This window comes from Pteropus alecto, unplaced genomic scaffold, assembly GCF_000325575.1.
Source record: "Pteropus alecto unplaced genomic scaffold, ASM32557v1 scaffold61, whole genome shotgun sequence".
NCBI classification, from domain to species: Eukaryota; Metazoa; Chordata; class Mammalia; order Chiroptera; family Pteropodidae; genus Pteropus; species Pteropus alecto.
The window spans coordinates 14,756,741-14,777,903 of NW_006434835.1; the positions used below are offsets into that span (position 1 = coordinate 14,756,741).

At 39.6% G+C, this 21,163-nt stretch overlaps 1 protein-coding gene across 1 annotated transcript; it reads right to left on the reverse strand.

The window, feature by feature from the left end:
• Positions 1 to 19,112: 19,112 nt before the first annotated feature.
• LOC102893652 (thymosin beta-4) lies at positions 19,113 to 19,930 on the reverse strand. Its single transcript, XM_006910398.1, has 2 exons — positions 19,800 to 19,930; positions 19,113 to 19,134 (listed from the first exon to the last, which is right to left on the reverse strand). The coding sequence occupies exons 1-2, from the start codon at positions 19,928 to 19,930 to the stop codon at positions 19,113 to 19,115; spliced, it is 153 nt and encodes a 50-aa protein (XP_006910460.1).
• Between the last annotated feature and the right edge of the window lie 1,233 nt (positions 19,931 to 21,163).

Genomic DNA, 21,163 nt, shown 5'->3' on the forward strand with positions numbered 1-21,163 from the left:
TAAGTAATTGTGGTTAAGAATGAAATAAAAATATATTTTTCTTTCAACTTCTAGGCATTATTTTTTCAAATAACTAAATTGTTAGGATATAAATAAGTTGTTTGGACCTAGATATTTCTTTTTGCCAAGGAACACCACGAAAAAGATATTGAGACACTGAGGGTGACTCAAACCAAGAGTATTTGAGAAAATTTCATCTAACCCACAATTTATAATCAAATTTCACCATTTGTCCCAATAATATTCTTTATTACTATGTTCCCCAACATCTCAACTCCACCCCCTGGTCTGGAGTCTAATCCAGCATCATTTAGTTGGTATGGTTCCTCAGTCTTTTTTTATTGGTATGGTTCCTCAGCCTTTCTTTATCTTCCAAAATGACAGTTAATTTTAGAATATTCCTCATTTTGTGTTTGGTGTATTCTCGTGATTACATTCAGTTATATTTGGCTGGAATAGCACAGAAAAAGACAATGTCCTTTGAAGGGCATCAATATCAGAAGGCTGGTGGTGTCGATTTGTTCCATTTATTAATGATGTTAACTTTAGTTGGTTAAGGTGTAAGGTAGTGTTCATTAGATTAATCCACAGTAAAGTGAGTTTTTTCATTTGTAACAAGTAATTTGTAAGGGGATATTTTGAGATTATATAGATATTATTTCTTCACTGAACTTTCACCCACAAACCCAATGATGATTCATGGCTGAAGAGATTTTTACCATGATAGATGCAAAACCATGATTTTCTAACTTCGTCATTCCTCCTACATTTATTACTTGGTATTTTACTTTAAGGGAGAGCTTTCCTTTCTCATTCGTTTATTTATTAATTTATATCAGTATGGATTCATATATGCTTTTTTACCTCATGAACATTGTTTTGTTACTATTTTTATTTTAATGCTCATTCTGGCTCTTATGTCTTTTTGATACGTCTCCACCATTTTTTGAGCAACTCCTTGCTTTCTGGCACAACAAGCCCTAGTTCCCTAAGTCCTTTTAGTGGAGAATGGTTTTCAGAAACCAAGATCTGGGTGCTCGGTGTGCTCAATTGATACGAGGGTGCCTTTGCTTTGGGCCCTTTTAGTTGACTGAGCCCCCTCAAAAATACATGTATATATATAATGCATCTAAATCTATATATTAAAACATAACTCATACTGATATCCCCAATTCATTTTAGCACAAAAGGATTCATTCTAGTTTTCTCTCTTTCTGTACTTATAACTCCCTTCTCCAATAGTGAGAAACCTGGCTCTCATCGTCTTCAGTATATTTACTCACTTGCTCAATCCTACAATACACAGAAAGTAGTTTCAGAATTGCTAACCCATACCATCTCAAAAAACAGAACTATTTTGAATTAGAGTTCACTATTTGTTTATAGCTATTTTTGTCTTAAATTGACAAATATAGTTTGTCATATAGTTTCATATAGGATGAACGTTTATAAGTTAATTGGCTTAATCCTTTTTTTTCTCTCTGGCATGGTTATGGTTTTCATTTGAAATATGAACATTTATTTATTTATGTTTATACTCTAGTTTTCTCTCTTATTACTGTTGGCTTTATTTTATTACTTTTTGTAAAACATTAATGTAGTTTCAAAAGTCAGAATGATACCAGTTGACGTACTCAGAAAAGTGTCATTTTCGCCTCCATTCCAATCCGTTCCGCCTCTTTCCACCTACCTTCTGTGAGCAACCGATCACATTAGACCCCAGTTTATTCCTTCTTGTGTTTCTTTTTATAAAAAGTACGCAGTTACATGTATATTTTCTTATTTCTCCTTTTTTCTTACAAGAAAGGTTACTATACGTATGTGTGCAGTTTTGTTTGTTTTTTTTTTGAACTTTGCTTTTTTCACTTAATATGTGCTGGAAAGCATCTCCTATTATATCACAAAGATCATACCTATTCTTTTTTACAGATACGTAGTATAGTACTCCACTGTGTGGATATGCTATGGTTTTTTAAATCAATATATTTACGTACTTTCAGATTGTTGTGGGTGTGTCTGCAGGGTAAATTTCTTAAAAAGTGGAATTAGTGGGTCAAAGGTAAATATATATTTAGTTTTGTTATATATTGCCAAATATTTTAAAGTAACATTTTGAGAATTTTTGCATCAACGTTTTTAAGTAGTATTGGAATTAAGTGATACTCTTATTCCTAAGTAATGTAATTATAAATTAAGTAATCTGTGCAACTTTTACCTGGCTTAAATATTAATGTTATACTTGCTTCATAAAAAATTTGGAAGTTTTATTTCATTTTCTATGCTTTAAAATAATGTATGTGACAAAATTCATACATTTGTAGTAATAGGGAGAATTATGTATTCAACACTCTACATACTCACTTCCCAGCTTATGTACAATCTCGTTTCATCTATACTCCCCCTCCCCCGAGTTATTTTGAGGCAAAGATCTATAACAATACTTATCTTAATGTATCTTTAGAAAGTAAAGCTCTTAATTGCAAACATACCCACAATACCACAGGCGCACTGTGATGGGCAGAATTCCGTAGAGACCAACTCTTCCACTGAAAACTATGAACTCTGGAAAAAATGTGAAATGACTATCTGGGGATTCGGAAGAGTTATAAAAATCAGGCAGATAGTAGAAGGGAGTCGAAAAGTTGGAGAAGCAACTGGTATGAGATGAATTTCTCCTCAGCAATATAAGGACCTTGGGACATACTGGCTGATTAGCCCTTTCTATCTTGCATATTAATCCACAGGATTTTAGTTCTGAGCATGCACTACACCGTATCAGAGGATGTGAATTTCATGCTGTTACACAGACATCTATGTACTCATCCTACTAGCATCCCAGGGACTGTGTGGTGGGGTGTATTTTTAAAAAATGGCTGCAACAATATTTCCCATCCTGTATGATATTCATTTTTTTATTGTGACAAAATTAAAATATATATAACATAAAGTTTACCATTTTATCAATTTTAAGTGTACAGTTCAGTGGCGTTAAGTATATTCACATTGTTGTGCAACCATCATCATGATCCATCTCCAGAACTTTTTCATCTACCCAAACTGAAACTCTGTAACAAACACTCATTCTCCATCTCCCCTTCCCGAACCCCTGCAACCACCATTCTACTTCTGTGTCTATGACTTTGACTACTCTAGGCACCTCATATGAGTGGAATCATACAGTGTCAGACCTTTTGTGACTAGCTTATTTTACTTAGTATAACATCTTCAGGGATCCCATGTATTATTCTTACAATGAGACTGACACCCCTCCCCATGACGGGTGTGTGTGTTGAGGGGGGGCGGGTGTCTATGTTTCTTCTCCCTTGAATCTGGATGGCTTTGTGACTATGGCATGAGTGACATTATGACACTTTCAAATCTAAGTAATAAAAGGCAATGTAATTGCCTTCTAGTTCTCTTGGAATGCTCACTTTTGGAGTCCAGACGTTGACTGTGAAGAAATCCCAGCAGTTCGTGAAGAGCCCCACCCCCATCCACAACCAACAGCTAAGCTCCCATGTAATAGCTAGAACCAACTTGCCAGCCATGGGATCGTGCCATCTTGAAAGTGCCAAGGCAAGTAAACGAGAATGCCAACAAGAGTGGAATGTAGCAATAAGGAATATGTAGCAAGCAATAGAAATACATATAGGTAGAAAATTGCCATTAACCCCACTAAGGAACGTAAACTCAGAGCAAGGTGCCAATTCCTTGGAAGACATCCTGGGGTACCAAGTGTATTAGTAAAAGAGCTCAAATGCTATCTTTCTCCTGTTCCTTAGATACCAAGTTCATTTAAACCTCATGGCCTTTGTACTTAGTTTCCCTCTGCCTAAAATGCATTTCCATAGATCTCCAAGTGTTCCAACCATACTGGTCTGTTACCCAGGGAGGAGAGATTTTGACAGAAACCAATGTTTCCACCTACATATTCAATTGTAGTTAGTGGTACCCAATTGTCTAATAACATGTTTATGAAAGAAAGAAGGGGAGAGAAGGGAAAGGAAGGGGAGAGAAGGGAAATCAATGCCAAGAAATAGAATTAAAGAGGGAAGGAACACTCTAGTGCTATGCCATAGAACTCCCCTTTTTTACCCGGCTCTCTCACAGTTAGGGTAAAGCAGAGATTTCGACAAAAGTTGTAGATGACCACAAAAAATGTAGGAACTATGCTGATCATGATGGACAACTGAAAAAAGATTTAAAATGACTAGTCTGCTGCTGATTAGTCATGCATGTTGGCAGCTTGATGAAATTTTAATATTTTGCAAAGTCCATTGAAATTTTGTGTGTTCACATTGCTGTAAGGTTTTGCTTTGTCATGGGGTATGTACATGTTCAGTTTTGGTAGGTGCTGCCAGTTTCCCAAAGTGGCTTTGTCAATCTGCACTCCCACAAACAGCGAATGAGAGTTCTACTTGTTCCAAATTCTCATTGGCCCTCAATTTTGTCAGTCTTTTAATTTTAGCCTTCATTCTATGTTTATAGTAGTATCTACTCATAGTTTTAATTTGCCTGTCCCTGATGACTAATGAGGGTGGGTGTTTTTCATATGTTTATAGGCCATTTCCTTCTATATGAAGTGACCGTTTAATTATTTTGCCCAATATTTCATTGAGTTGTTTATATTTTTTATTGATTTGTAAAAACTCTCTATATAGTCTAGGTATATATCCTTTGTCAGATATATACACTTTGCACAAAAATATTTGTAGCAATACGATTAGTCATAGTCAAAAACTGGAAACAACTCATTGGTCCAGCAGTAGCAGAGTGAATAAATAAATTGTGGCTTAGTCTTATACTGGAACACTATATTATTGCTATACAGTACTATTCTACTGCTGTGCTCATAAATATGTTGAATTAAAGAAGCCAGACACAAAAGAGTATGTCCTACATAATTCCAATTTTTTAAAGTTCAAAAGCAGATAAAACTAATCAGTGGTGTTAGTAGTCAGGATTCTGGTTATCTTTGGGTGTATGAAAAGGGGTGCAAAGAGAGTTTCTGGGTGCTGGTCATGTTCTGTATCTTGATCTGGGTGGTGGTAACAAAGGTGTGTTCACATGAAAATTGATTGGTCTGCACACTAATGATTTGTGTACTTTTCTGTAGTATGTTACACTTCAATACAAAAGAGTTTACAGAAACAATTCCTACTTAATTTTCACAAAGGCCTCAAAGCCGGAAAAGCAGACTTGGCCTGATCTTTTCCTCTGCTCAGAGTTTCTTGTGCTGTTCCTGTGATAGATATTGGTGTCCATGGAAACCAGACAGAGAACGTGTGGCGGGGAAGCAAGGAAGAAGAGATTGGGGCCTGGGGAAGCAGCACGTGCGGCGAAGGAACAGACACTCAGCAGACGTCTTCTCCCCTCTGTGCTTTCAGATCCCACTCAAGCTCGAGCCAGTTCCCTGCTAACGCAACTGTTCGCCAATGACAACTGTGACAGCAATTGCTTGTCAAACTTACTGGGAATACACCCCATAACTAGTTGCAGCTCATCCTCTCCATTACTGGTTTCCATTCCACCTAACCCAGCAGGAAGGTTGGCCTGGTGGGGACTTGCAATAGAAAAGGCCTCTCTGGATGATACAGACTAATACCTCACTACCTAGAGGTCACTTATACGGTAACCTGAGCACTGAAGTGGAACCTTACCGAGGGCATAAGCCTAAAAAGGCCGTTGAGTAGAGAGAGTGAATGTTAAAGTGTCCGTGCATAAACACTTTGCTTACAGTAAAGTTCTTCAGATTCTTGCTCAGAGCTTATTAATTCTTATTTTAAGCATACTCATATCACCTTATCTGACTTTCTAGGTCTATAAAGAGACATTTAAAAGAGAATGAGTGAAATTTTCTTCTAAGGGTGCACACGTGTCTAGCTTTGTTAAGTCTGAGAATTCTGGGTATATCTGGATGTGAATGTGTGTATGTAAGTGTGTGTGTAGAAGTCCGTGTGTATAGCAATGTGTAGATTACGATGAATGTGTGTGAGAGAGCATGTGCAGATTTGCATCTTGTGCATCTGTTGGTTTGTGTGTGTATATTGAGTGTATGGAATGTGAAGACATTTGTGAATGAGTTTGTCATTTCCTGTGTTTATATACATACGTGTAATCAGATGTAAAATATGTAAATGAGAGTTTTCACTTATCTGTAGGATGTATAAGAGCATTTGTGAGGCTGCTTATAAGTTTGTAATTTTGAGCTAAGCTGTGAGTTTTTATCACGGATTACGTAGGGACAGCCCTAGGCAAAGTTTTCAAGTCATATGTTTGGACCATATGGGATTACCATTTTTATGGATTAAAAATGGTTAAATATTCGGTGATGTTTGTCTGATTTAACTGAATGCGTGTATGCATGTACATGTGTATACATATATACATATATTCAAGCTAGCGTAGCCTCTGTAACACATTAGTTCTACTCTGAGATCTAAGGAGATGACGAGCACAAGTGTGAGACCTGAGCAGAAATTGAAAATAGATCTTGAAGGAAAGATAAGGTATAGAAAGAATGATGACTAATGCAACAGAAAGTTGCAATAGGGAAATAATGAGAAATGAGATTGACAGTTCTTTACTTTGGGACGCCTTCTCAAAAACCTGTTTTATACCCACCCACCACAGGTTTGCCTCTGCCGTGAGCTTCTCCACCCGCTGAGAACTTCCTCTATGATAATGCTTGTCATATTGAACTGTAATTGTTATTTTAAGTGGGTGTCTTCCCCACTAGACAGCAAGTTCACTGAGGGCAGGAACTGGGTCTCTGTAGTTCACTTATTTCTTAATATTTATCACAAAGCTTAGTACAGAATAGAAATTCTATATTTGTTGAAGAATTAGATGACTAAAAGCAAAATAGATATTCTGATAAATCCGTGCATGTGCGACTCTTGTTCTGTGTAACTGACAGGCATTTTGGAGGGGGAATTAACATGCATGGAATATTATTTTAGGAACATTAATTCAAGAGTGATAAAAAGAATAGACAAGTAGGGATGCTTAGTAATCAGAAGCCCAGTAGTTACCCAGGTATGTAGTAATAAAAAACCTAGGCTACGGTGGCAATGGGAATGAACAGTAAGGGAGAGATTAAAAAGTGCAATAGAAGAAGATTCTTGGTGATTGCTAAGTGTGGGAAATGGAGCAAGACTAAGAAAAGATGACCCTAAGTTTTGGAGTCTAAGTGACTGAGGAGATGATTATAACACTGATAGAAATAAGGAGGACCCAGGGTAAACAATTAGTGAGCCCCATTTTGAACATATTGCAGATGTGGGGTATGTTGGAAATGAATTAAGGGTAATAAACAAAAGGACATCCTAATGAAGATGACCAGCGGTTAGTGAGATATGTGACAAGAGCCCAGGCAGGAGGCCTAGGGTGTTGATACTCAGACATTCCCTCAACAAATACTCTCTTGGCACTTACGTGCCAGGCAATAGTCCAGGCACTGGGCATACAGCAGTGAGCAAGACCAAGTTTCTGCTAACTTTATAGATTCCTTATCCCTGCAGTTATCTGTAAGCTATTCTTTTATTTACTTAAATGTAATAAGCATTGTTACATTATAATCCGTATTTGAAAGTTCCATATCTGAAGTCTTTGCTAGTCTGTTTCTACTATCTTGTTTCTCATTCGTGTTTTCTTATTTCCTTCCATGCTTGGTTGAAAAAAATATTTGTAGAGATATGAGAATTAAAATGAAATCTGAGAACTAAAAATAATGAAAAGTATAAAGATGCCAGTTCCCTTTAAATTAACCTATAGAATCAATACGATTACAGGTACAATCCCAAAAAGATCCTGAAAAGTTGATTCTAAATTTTATATGGAACAACAAAGGACCGATAACTGTTAAGATGCTCCTGAAAAAAAAAAAAAAACAAACAAGTTGGAGAAATTGCCCTACCAGAGAGCAAGACTTATTTTAGACCCTCCAAGATTAAGTGTAAACTTCCCATTCGTGTACTGAGATCATCCATGATCATGCTCCACCTTATCTTCCTTGCCTCATAGTCCACTGCTCCTCAGCACGAAAGACCCGTCCCAGTCTGTTCAATCTTCTCCCAGTCTTCTTACTTTGGATACTGCCTGCCTGATCTTTACCTTTGCTCTTTCTGTTCTCCTTGCCTTTAATTCATAAATCCCTCCCTTCTACCAACCTCTGGCCTGGCCCTGCCCACATACTACCTCCAAAATTTCATGCAGGTTATATAAATTCTTATCCAGGTCATACAAATTTCTTTCTCCAAACTCTCATGCCTCTTATTGTTCCTGCCATTTATTTTGGTATTTTATGATATATAGCATCAAAAAAGCGAGGAAAGGAAGAAGGCAACCTAGAAATGGAACCTAGAATTGGACATATGTAGACCTGAAATATATATATATATATATATACCTCAACAAGAGGTGTACTTCTCCTTGAGCATGTATCCAAGATCTGCCAGAAAGCCTGCTAAGAGTCATTAAACACTCATAGGCTGATTCGGGTGAGAAATGTTGCATAGTCTGATAAAACCCTCCGGAATCAGTGGCAACCTCGAAGCTGTTGGTACACAGAAGCTGGTTTCATCTCTCTTCACCTGGTTAACAGCTACTCTCCAAAGACAAATAAGGAAAAAATAAGGTGCAGATGAACATCACCACGTGTGGGGTTCTTGGTAGTTTGTATGTTTGTTTGAAGAACACGCGTACTCGTGGCTCCGAACACGCAGAGAGGCTGGTGGCTGTGGTGCCTGAGGAGAGAGACTGAGGGCTGAGAGATGAGTGGGAGACTTGTCACTGAAACCCTTTTGTACTTTTTGTATTTTGTACCATGTGCAGCTGTTGACTATTAAAAAAAAAATGTTTAAGAGACAATAATAAGAAGCAAAGACATTGGAAAGGAACAGCAAATTAGATGGTGCCAGAGAACAGAATTTGAATTTTTTGTGCAGCATTTCATGGAGCCAAAAGGAATGCTGGCAAGAGACGGCATGCTCCTCGTTAAAGCTACGGTGAATGTGTTTCAGGGCTGACCTTCTCACCTGACCAAAAAGACTTTCAACTAGAAGGTGAAACAGAGGAAGTACAGAGCCAAGCTCTGTTTGCAAAAATTAAATGCCTCCAAAGAGATATCAGCATCGGAATTTGGTTCCAGAAAGAGAACCAAATTAATAATCACATGCAACTGGGGAAGCCCAAAAATCCTCTCGTGTAGTTGCAAACCGGACACCGGCTTTTAACCAGCCTTCTGCTGAAGGAGGAACAGAGGTTTGTGGCAGTTCAAGGCTTCTGCCCAGCTCTACCTGTAGAGACCAGATCCCAGGACCCCCAGCCGCTGTGAGATGGTTATCAAGCAGGATTTGGAACTGCGGATTCAGATTAATGGTTTCCAGAGATTCAAGAAATTTCCAGAAAGGGCAAGGTCAAGGATCTGAGAAAAATACTTGATCAACACAAGCCAATGCACTGATATAGGAGTGAAAGCCCCGGAGGCTGAGAAATGCCACCAACCAAGTGACAATCTCCAGAGTCCCCTCCTAAGAAGGTGTTTGTGGACTTCAAAACAGAAAAACTGTTAGTTGGGTGTGAAGTTTCCTTCCTTGCTAAAGAAAATACAGCAGACTGGATGGATAATTTGGGGGATTAAAATGTCAATTCATAACCATGTGTCAGCAAGGATTGGAGAACAGATCCACTGATGTGTTCATGCCAGAGTGGGCTATTTGCAGGGAATAAGACCTGGAGGATCAGGGACAATCTAATGAAGACAATGTAAGAATGATCACGTACTAAAATAGATGTAATAAAGACATATCACAACCTCAGGGGCCCACTGAATTCTTAGTATTGGTGAATCATTCAGGGCTGAAGAAGAGAAAAAGAAAGCAGCATGACTCTTAGAAAAAGAGAACAAATAGAGGACATAAGGCCTGGAGCAGCGAAGGAGGAGGTGTAGCTGGGCCTCTGCCCCTTAAGCCAGGCCTCTGGCTGGTGAGTCTCAGTGTGTGGGGGACAGTTGTCCTCCAACCCCAGTCAAGGAGCTCTGAGAGCCGAGTGGGCTCTGACTGGAGACTTCAAAACCTGACCTGCTTTCAGGTTGGTAGGATATGTCACAGCGGTATCACTGTGAATACTTGGTCAGCCATCCCTTGGCACGTTTGGAACCTGAGCAGATGGGGAATGGCCCCACGTTTGCTTCAGCTACGGCAAAGAGGAACAGCTAGTGGGAGCCAACAGTTTTGAGGGTTTTTTTTTCCCAGTGAACATATCTTTTCTTGCATACGACAATGCAACTTCTAGAGAAATTTCCCATTCTTCAACCTTGAGGATTTCAAGCAGAAACTGTGAATAACTAAGACTCTGGCAGCAGCTTAGATGCCCCGATAAAGAATTGCACTCCCACAACAGGGAGTTGGAGTCTAAATGCAAAAGAATGGTGGGTGGCCTAATAGACATGCATCAGTTTTTGTGGAGAGCCACAAATGTTTGACAGGCGAGAAAGGAAAAGAGTTAAAAGTTGGGAGAGAAAGACATGAAAATCAAAAAGAATGGAGGAGAAGATTTTTATAAAGTATTTCTGTAAGTTACCAATAGCTCTTTGAAAGAGGTAAAGAGAGATTGCAATTCCTTTTAAACAGTTTTTGTTGCTGGACTCTTGAGCGTGACACCATGCAGAGACTGGGGACCGTGGAGCTCAGGGTTGGGTTGCATTAGACTCCATCCTTATTAGAAGCAGTGGTGATTTTAAGTAACAGACAATGTTTTATGCTTCATACATACTTGTCGTTGAATGCATAAATGAATTAATGAATGAACAATTACAGATAGTGAAGAAAGTGATGAAAACAGAAAAGCAGGCAATGAACTGAAGGAGAGATGAAGTTATTACATAGCTGTAGAGCAATAAATGGACTAGTGGGGTCATTCGTCTTAGAGGATGAGAAACTAGAAGAGGATTGACATTGAGACTAGGAGTGTTTGTGTGGCTTAGAAGAGCTAAGGTCAGGAGCATGAAATGGGACATGGCTTCATGCAGAAGCCAGAGAACGTTACCAATCCCATGAGAAATTTATGTAGGAGGAAACTCTTTTATACTTATCCAAGCCTAGACAGGAAATCCATTTTAAATAAACACACAAAAAAAATGTACATGGTTTTACTATATGCTGAATTGTCCATAGATGCAACTGCTAGTTAAATTGTGAGAAGATTGCATTTTGTTTTGTTGGGAACTTTCCAAAGAATGTCTCAAAGTTTCAGAAAATCCTTTCACAGATGGCAATGTTGCTCAAGGTATTTGAGTCAACACATCCGTGTCAGCCTGCATTTGTGTCTATTAACTAATGGTGATCTTATAGAAATGTAGAAGCATATTTGTTTTATCTTTATTTCTAAATGTTAACTATAAAGATAAAAGATCAACAATATTCAAATGAGTGTTGTCTTTTCTTAAATCCAAACTTATTCATTACAAGTAGGTACGAGCATCTGCCTATTTTATTATATCTTCTAGTTTAGCTGTGCCTGAGCATTTATGTATCATAATATAAGTTATTTCATTATAAATATCTATTTTTAAATTTCTCCTTTACGTCACAGGTATATGTCAATTTTAAGAAATTATGCGATTATGTAGGCTACATCGTTATGTTGCAGTTTTTTAATGAAAAGCTAACGTTAGTTCTTATAGGATTGGAATGACTGTCCTAGAATATTAAAAGAACTTTTATATATAGCTGTAGAACAGTAGTTTATACACAGCACACATATCTATGTGTCTATATATGCTGTACATACAAAGCCAATCTCCTCTTACAACATAGCTTGTTATTATAAACGATCAGATATAAAATGTGTCGAACGACAAACTTCAGGAAATAATAACTTCCTATGGAAAAACTGAACCTAACTTGTCTTTAAATATCCTTCCTGTCCAGACTTGTATTCTTGGAACAGGACCAAGCTAAAACAGTTTTGATGTATGTGATTACTTTTCTAGCTTAAGAGGAACCACAGTTCTTGTCCATAAGATTTCAGTCTGTGTAACACTGAATTTGCATATGCAGTGTACCTTATACTGTATTGCGAGTTACAGCAATTACAGTTATAGTAACATCCTTTTATTCCTTCAGTCTCGTCTTCCTTCCAAAGTGACATCACACTGGACCGCTGGCCTGCTGTGTGAAGATATTTCATCTCACCATTTTCCACTTTTGTGACTGCCATAGAAGAGACATGCTCTAGATTCAAAGTTCAGAGGCTTTCGTTCCTTTGCTTTTTCTCTCCTTCCTCCCCACCCCCCACCTGTGTTTTCCTCCCTATCCCTCCCCTCCCTGCCACTGTTGCCTCCCTCTGCCGTGCCTCCACACTTTGAGTCACAGGCTGCATCCCGCCTTGAAGGCATGATCATTAGTCAGGGATGCAGGCCCGGCCTTCCCCTGGTTTTTCTTGTCTGGAGAGAGCCATGTGCAGCCACACGGGCTCTCTGTGGGCACTGGGGAGATTTGAGGGACAGTCCCGACAGCCTGCACAGCCCGGGCACCTCTGGAGTTGTGGCTGAACCCAAGGGCAGTGATCACCATAGTGGCAGCAGTGACAACAAAAGGATCGGTGCTGGAAGCTGACAGAGGCTGTGCAGAGGAGGCAGGAGGCTGTGTGGCATGGAGGTCCAGCAGGTGCTCCGGTGGAACGGCCTCTAACCTGCTTGCCTGGAGCAACCTCCACCAAATGTGACTCACAGAGTGGATATTAAGCTAATCATCTGCCTGCGGTGTCATCAGGCCCTGGGACTGGCATGATGAGGAGTTAAGAGTCCACCCCAGATGTGCCTGGGCCAGCCCTTAACCTTCCCTCTCTCTCCTCTGTGCCTCAGTTCTCATCCCTCTGCCCACAGCCTCTGGGGAAACAGTACTCATAGGACCTTTTAATAGTTGCTATGAGGTAAAGCTCTGGAATCCCCAGATGCTTGAATTATATAAACCAGGGGACTCAGAGGAAGTGTGTATGTTCTCAGAACCCAGCCCTGTAGGCAGGGAAAAAAAAAAACAGTCTATTTTTTCTGGCTTTCCCTAAGCTCACCAAGCTGTTCTTTTGAAATATATAGTCATCACCTTTTCATGTCTTCCTCAGCTTAGAGTCCAGGGCAGAACTAGGGCTCCTGCTTTGTTAATAAAGGGGACACGAAAGCTGAAAATACCTGAAGGGCATGGCTTCCTATAGTTAGTTACCTGACAGAGATGCTCCTCCTGGGGGCACGGGGCAGACCGCGGAAACAGGTTGGAAGAAACAAGCTGCTCTTCTCCGCGTCTCTTTGCTGTCCTGAGCCAGGTTTCTGCCTCTTCTTTAGGGAGAGAATTTAGTAGCAAGGGGCAGAAGAATTAAAGTCCAAGACTGGAATAGGTTCCTAGGGGATGAAGGCGAAGGTGGTCATCTCCCTTTCTACCAAACTCAGAGACATAAAATGATGGGCTCTCTTACCATTTTTCACCCTTGCATCTCTAGAAAGGACACATTTGGGGGTAGACCAGCAGTTCTAGCCTTAGTGAAATTGTGAAGAAACTACTGTTTCTTTTGACTGTCCTCCTCCCTTTTCTGTGCCTCTCCCCAATTCCTCGGTGTTGTCCCCCTTTCCATCCCATTTGCTGTCATCCAGGGCATCAGGTCCTCCATGCTGCTCCATCCAGAAGTGCCACAGCCAGACCTCCCGGGGCAGGAGTGTGTACTGTCAAATGACTTCTCCCCGCTCCCGCCACACTTCATCACAACTCTGGTTCCGGTGGGATGGTTTGTCTTAGCTAGTGGACCATTAGGAGAAAAGCATCTAATTAAGATAATTCAAATGAAAGCCATGAAAATGCTTCTCTTAAAGAGCTTGGCTATTTCCCCTTACACCTAAAAATCGCCACACAGGGTATCCAATTGGGCTGACATGAAGGAATCTTTTTTAAACCAAGACTCTGCATTTTCCTCCTTTTGTGGTCTCTAAGCTCTGTAGACTGCTTTGGAGAAGGCCAGCCTCTCTTCTCTCATGCCTCATTTGAGGTGCGAGCTAGAACATATTCCCAGTAACGGTTCCCTGAAATGCACCTGGCATTTTGACACCTCTGTCCTGGAAAGTAGCCCTACTCCTTACCACTCCACCCTAAGCAGAAAAAGCTTCCAGAAGCAGAGTAAGCTTCCAGAAGCAGAGTAGATTGTTGACCTCCGAAAAAAAAACAGATGCCATGAACCATTTGCAACAAGAAGGTATTCGATAAGCTCCTTGAACAGAATTAATAAAGATACTGGCCAGCCTTTACCATTTAATATACAGGTGAAGCTGAGAATGTTTATTTTTCTTTTAGGGTTAGGGTTAAAGAGTGCTACTTATTGATACATACATACATACACACACACACACACACACACACACGCATACACATATATTTTGGTCTGCTTTGCCCCTTTGGAAAGACCTAGGGGGCAGAAGCATCAGAATAGAGCCCCCAAATACGCCTTGAGTTCTTCTGAAGCAGCCTAGATAAAAGCTCTCTTCCTGGTTGCCAGGGGCTATAGAGGTATCTGTGGCAGTTAATTGTGTGTGGCAACTTGACTGGGCTAAGGGATGCCCAGATACCTTATGCAACATTATTTCTGGGTGCTTCTGTGAGGGTGTTTCTGGACAAGATTAACATTTGAATTGGAAGACTGAGTAAAGGCGACTACCCTCGCCTGGGTGGGCATCATCTGTTAAGGGCCCGGATAGGATAAAAAAGTGGAAGAAAGGTGAATTTGCTCTCTTTGCTTGAGCTGAGACATCCATCTTCTCCTGCCCTTGGACATAGGCACTCTTGGTTCTTACGCCATCGGCCCCCTGCTTCTCAAGTCTCTGGACTTAGACTTATACCATCAGATCCTGTGGGTGGCAGACCTTCGAACTGGGATCAAATTACATCGCTGGCTTTCCTGATTCTCCAGCTTGCAGACAAGAGATCATGAGACTTCTCATGAGCTAATTCCATTCTCTCTCTCTCTCCTCATAGCTATATCTATATCTCTACTTATAACTATATATAATTTATATCATTGGTTCTATTTCCTTGGAGAATCTGACCAATATAGTGTTTTTATACAATTTCCCCCAAATTAATAAAGGACTAAATGTAGGTGAAATTCTTATTTTCATCTCAGTTTATCTGCTTAACCAAATGTGGATTGTCATGGAATCGGATCTTGTATATTTGTCAGGATTTGTCTACTTAAAAGGCAAGAAGGAAGGCATTCATTGACTTGTGTACCAGGAACTCTAAAACATGACTCTTCAGATGTGACTGGGTTAAGAGGTTTAAATAATGTCATTAGCTCTGTCTCCCCATTGAGATGGCTTCCTCTCCACCTTGAGACAGAGATGGCCTCCGGCAGCGATGGCTATTACAATGTTTTCCCTGCATGTCTTTCCTGATACCTCCTTCAAAAATACCAAGTGTCCTCCTTACCTTAGCCAACCATTGCAGCCAGGAGAATGGAGTCCTGTAATTAACTAGCTCGAAATATGAGTCACCCGTGTGTGGGAAGGCCAGGCAAGGGATTGGTTATCTTGTTAGTAAAAGAGGAGCAATTCTCAAAAGGAAAATATACTCGGCAGGTGAAAAGTACTATGTCCGTAGACTTTTATAAGTGCCAACCTACTCACTCAGAAGCTGACTCAAATTACCAAGCAATACAGTGGGATATATGAGCAATACAAAGATATATAAGACATAGTTTTTGTCTTTAAAGATCATATAATCTAGTTGTTCTGGAAGACGGTCACATTATTTAATTATTTGAGGAAACATGAGTTAATTCATTGGAACATATTTTCTGAATGCTTATTTAAAGCTGGATTCCTGTCATACAGAGATGAAAGACAGATCTGTTCCAACAAAGAGCTTACAATCAGGTGGGAGAGACAAGCAAACCAACACAAATTTCCAATGCAGGGCCACAAACGTGATGACAGAAGTGTGTGCAGGTGACATGAGAGTCCCAAAGGGCAGCTATTTAGCCTGAGGCTCGGAGGAGCTAATGAATGAACCAAAGCTTGAAAAATAAGTGGGGCTCAGGTGAGGTCAGCAGGTGGGGAAGCACCTTGCAGCAGAGGGACTAGTGTGTGCAGAGGTGCAGGCCTATGAAGTAGGGTGATGTGTTTGGAGAACTATAGATCATTTGAATGAAATACAGGGAGGGGTACAGAGAGAGAGGTGAGACAGGAACCAGCTCGCAAAGAGCCCCGTGCCACGCTCACAGATTTGAGTTCGTTCCGGAAGGATGTTAAACGGGGCATGGATGTATCCAGATTTACAATGGAGCATGTTTCTTCTGGCAGCAGATGGAGTGGAGTCGGCCAGACCGGAGGCACAAAGAGTAGTCGGAAGATTGCTGGGGAGAGCACACAAGATGGGATGTGGGTTTCTTCTTTACAGAGAATGCCAGCTAATAAATAAGAAAATGACAAAATCACTGTTTTGCAACCCCAATTCAGGCAAGAATTATGATTATTAACAGATGCTAAGATATTCACATGGTCTCAAAGACTTATTCCATAAATTATTAGAAAGGGGATACTATACCTTTGCAATTGAAAGATCTGGTGGCTATTCCTTAACTTATAGGTCAAACAGCATAGTGGGACAATCTAATGTTATGTGCCTTCTGATATTATACAATAAGAGACAAATAATATCCCCTGCATAATATTCTTTCCAAAGATATTTAATTTGAATCTAATTATGAGGAAACAATTAGAAATCCAGAATGTGAGAGATTATCTAAGAAAACTGGTGGGAACTCTTCAAAAGTTTAGTGTCATGAAAAACAGAAGTAAAAACAAAATGTGAGGGGATTGTTTTAAACCAAAAGAGACTAAGGAGACCCGATAACTGCATAAAGTATGTAGCCCTTGATGAGATCCTTGATCAAAATCTTGAAACAGCTATAAAAAACATTTTGGGAACATTTAGGAAAATTTGAAGAGATTAAATATTAGATATGAGTTTTCTTAGGTGTGATAATGATATCATATCTATGTAGGAGAATGTCTTCATTCTTAGGTGATGCTGGAGAATTGAGAAGTAAAGTGTTTTGATGTGTTCAACCTACTTTCACATGGTTCTGGAAAATGTGTAATGTTCATGTGTGTACATATATATGTGGATGTTTTTACATATATGTGATATATATGACATGTATGGATGCTCTTATATATACATGCTATGTATGGTATATGTGCATGTGTGTGTGAGAGAGAAAAGGGGTGGGATGTGGTAAAATGTTAACAGTTTTTGTTTAGGAGAAGGATACATGAAAGTTCTTGCACTACTTAAGGTTTTTTGGAAGTTTAAACACTATAAGAAACAATGCAAAGGAGGAGGAGAAATGTAGTCAAGAGGGATGTAGAAATATTGAGAATCTGTCCCAATTTGAAATAATGTTACATGATCCACCTGAAGTGAAGTTAGGGAAGCAGGTTCAGCCAGGATTTCCGGTCCAGGTGAAAGGTTGTACAATGTACTCTCTTGATGCAAATAGCAACAACAATCACAATAACGACAGCATGTAATTTGCACTGGGAAACAGAGGGCGCTAGAGTCAGGAGCACTGACTAGGACTCAGGATGCCAGAGTTCTAATCCCAGGTCTCCCACTAAGCAGCTGTAGGCGAATGAGCTCAGCTCTTCTGGGCTCTTTGGACCAGATGTCCTCTGAGGTCCTGTTTATTCTTCTGTAGTTGTAGTTATCCTTCCTTATCGATGTTACTCAGAGCCATCGGAATGAGATTTTGTCATGTCTGCCATTTTATTCTCTCAGTCTTGATTTTTTCCTCCTTTTTGGCCGCCCTCTCTTGAGAGCCTACCCTTGACTACACAAGGTCCTCACTGAACATTGCTTCTGAAGTGGAGCTATGAGACCCTGTCTGCCTCTTGACTTAATGGCAGGACTTCTTTCCAGACTCTTGGATATTGCTTTCTCTTAAAAACTCTTCTGAATTTCTCTTTATTATAGAGCTAACACACACACTTGTGATAGAAAATATGAAAGATAGGGGAAAGTATACAGAAGAAAATTGAAATTGCTCACAATTTCAGCATTTCACTGATGACACTATTACATTTTTTTCTGAATGAATATGAGTGTGTATGTATTGCGTAACTGATCTCTTGCATACATATTTTTGTTTTCTGATTTTTAACTTAATCCTATACATAATTTTGTATTCTGATTTTTAAAAACTTAACATATCTTGAGCATTCTCTTGTGGGGAAATGGAACAGATCACCATTCTGCCATTTCTTATTCAGAATTTTGCAAACTTGGAAGATCATTTTGGAATCTTATTTTTAACAGCTCTCAGTATGATGAAGCACATTAAATATTCGAGAAATGTAATAAAATAAATGAGATATTAAATATGTTAAGACAAAATGTTAAAAGAAAATATTAAAATATGTTCCTTTATCATTATTTTATCTTCTTACATAATGAAAAGATTCATCATTTTTATATAAGATGTTTTCCAAATGATTTGGCAACTCTTTGCCCATTTCTTCTTCTGATGAAAGGCTGGCCCGTTACAACATCACTACTACTGGAGAAATACGAGAATAGACAAAGAATTTCTCAGTTTATGTTATGATATTGTTAATTCTGGATTCATAGAACCACTTCTGGGTGGTGGTGGTGGGATTGCAGGGGGTGTGTGCGTGGCGAGTGGGAAGTTAGAGCCAAGCAGAGGGTGTAAGAAAGTGAATTAAAAACAACAGGTGTCGAGGTCCGTACGGTAACTACTTCGGAGATTCCTTCTCTACTGTTCTTACTAATGCCAAATAATACAATCTACTTTTAATGTACTGTGTACGTATGTGCTTGTATGTTGTATGTGAGAAAGAGACATAGGGAGACATGTGAGGGAGGATATAGTCTAGAATCTTTTTAAAAAATCAAAAACACCACTAATCATGAACGTTTGCTAATGTCATTAAATAATTCAAAAACATCATAACCATTGACAGATGGATATTCTTTAACGTCTCCAAGGAAGAACCTGAACCATCCACTTATCCAAGCATCTAATATTTTGATCCAAGAAGTTCAGACCACTTAATTCATCTTCATGGCTCCCCTGGGAAGCAAGGAGAAAGAAGAAATTACTCTCCACTCTCTCTTTTATGTGATATATGTCTAGATACACTTATATTTTTATTATGCACTTATCTTTACAGAAAATGAAATCCCGCAAAGCAAGTACACCTCTCTGAAATCACTTCTAACCTTCATTAGAATGTACACATTCACTTGAAAGTGTTGCCTACATACGTACTCCTTGTCTTCCTGCATTTTTTTTCAAAAATACACATGTCAATGATTATCATACCTATTTTTTTCAGGTTTTAAAACTTTTTATTTGCATATTTAAAAAATTGTGCATTCTAATAATTAAAATCATTTGAACGACAAAAAAAAAATGGCACGCTGATTAAACTGCATGTTACAGCCTGCGGGACCCCTTGGACCAGCTTGGTTTCCACTCTAGATTTCACTGTCGTCCCACCCAGCTTCCGCCTTCACCCACGTGCAAGTTCTTTTCCTTCTCTGCCAGCCACACAGGCAGGTGGGAGAGGCAGGGGCGGCCTTCATTGTTGTCGGTAGTTCTTTGATGTGAAAAGTGGCAGCACAGTCATTTACACTTGATCCAACCGCTTTGCATCTCACAAAGTTAAACAGCTAAAGGAGTAAAATACGAAGGCACTGCTTGTGGCATGCGCAGTGCGCCGCGCGCCTCCTTGCGATCCACCTGCTTGCTTCCCCTGTTCAATCGTTTCTTTTGAAGGCAGTGGATTTTTCTCCCGTGTTTCTGTTTTCTTCAGTTCTGACTTATCAGATTTCTCAATCTCAGCCATATCGGGTTCGTCAGACATGGTTACAGAGGCACCAAGGCGTGCGAACAAGTCTGATCTGCTCAGTGGTGATTGCGGAGTTCATTCCTATGATTTTAAAAGGCTACATATTATTCCATTTTAAAGGCTATGTGGTATTCCATGGTTTACTCAATCATGTCTTTATCGTGAGAACTTTAAGGATTGCTCCTAAATTATTTTAAGCATCATAAGTAATACTATGAATGCATCATAGTGCGAATTCTTTTCCTCTTGGATATTTTTACTTGAGTCTTATTAATGTTAGCTTTTATTATTTCACTTTTGCTAGATTCGTAGGTATATAATAGAACCTCTAATCTGTTTAATTTGTACTTATCTAATTTCTGTCGGTGGTTTAAGCCATGGTTTCTATTTTCCCGTGTATAAAATTGTCTAGTCTTATCCTTTTATACTCTGATCATTGCCAAGTCGAGCTAAGGATTAGCCGCATAAATTTTTATTAGATCTAGATTTTTTAGGAATGTAAGCTTTTATGAGTTATATTTGTCACAAAACTTTTCTCGGTTACACTATTTTATATATTTTTAGATGTTAAGAAGGGATTGTGACAGGATTTATTCATGGGTTCTTTTCCAATGAGTTCTATTGCCATTGGATACCTCCATATTACCCTCTGCAACTCCTAATACCTAATACGTTGGTCTCAGAGCAAGAGGAGAAAACAGCATTGACTCAAGGTTGAAACGGGCCTTGGGATATCCCAGGAATGTGGCCCTTCCCTGGGGAACATGGGTGAGAACGGGACTGTCCGTCCCCAGGGATGTCGCTAGCGGCCCTCTGCTTTTCCACTTGACTATTTGTTCCAAAATGGTCGTGATATCTCAGCATTACATCTCTGCCTGTCCCTTAAACTGTGTGGTTAGAGGCCAGAACTGATTATTCCCAGAGCTGCCTATTGGATCATGGGGAGAAAGAAGCAAGGACAGGTGGCGTGTTTCCTTGACTTCAACATACTTGCCCTGGGCCACTGTAATACACAGTTGTCTCTCTTCCGTTATCTTGGGACCAGGCATTGCGCACTTTCCCAGGATGAAGCTAGAGTTGTGAGACAGAGCCTGGCTCCAAACAAAGTTATTCATTATGGTAGTTTCAAGTGGGACTCTATGTGTGTGTGGTGTGTGTGTGGTGTGTGTGTGTGTGTGTGTGTGTGTGTGTGTGTCGTCCATCTCTCTGTATTCTCCAGTGCACGTTATACTTGGGTAGCAGCCCCTC

What these genes read in the sequence shown, in the direction of transcription:
- LOC102893652 (XM_006910398.1), bottom strand. Translation starts at nt 19,930, where the DNA reads ATGTCTGACGAACCCGATATGGCTGAGATTGAGAAATCTGATAAGTCA. An exon ending in GGGAAGCAAGCAGGTGGATC is followed by an intron (nt 19,135 to 19,799) that starts GCAAGGAGGCGC and finishes CTTGCTTCCCAG; the next exon opens with GGGAGCCATGAAGATGAATT.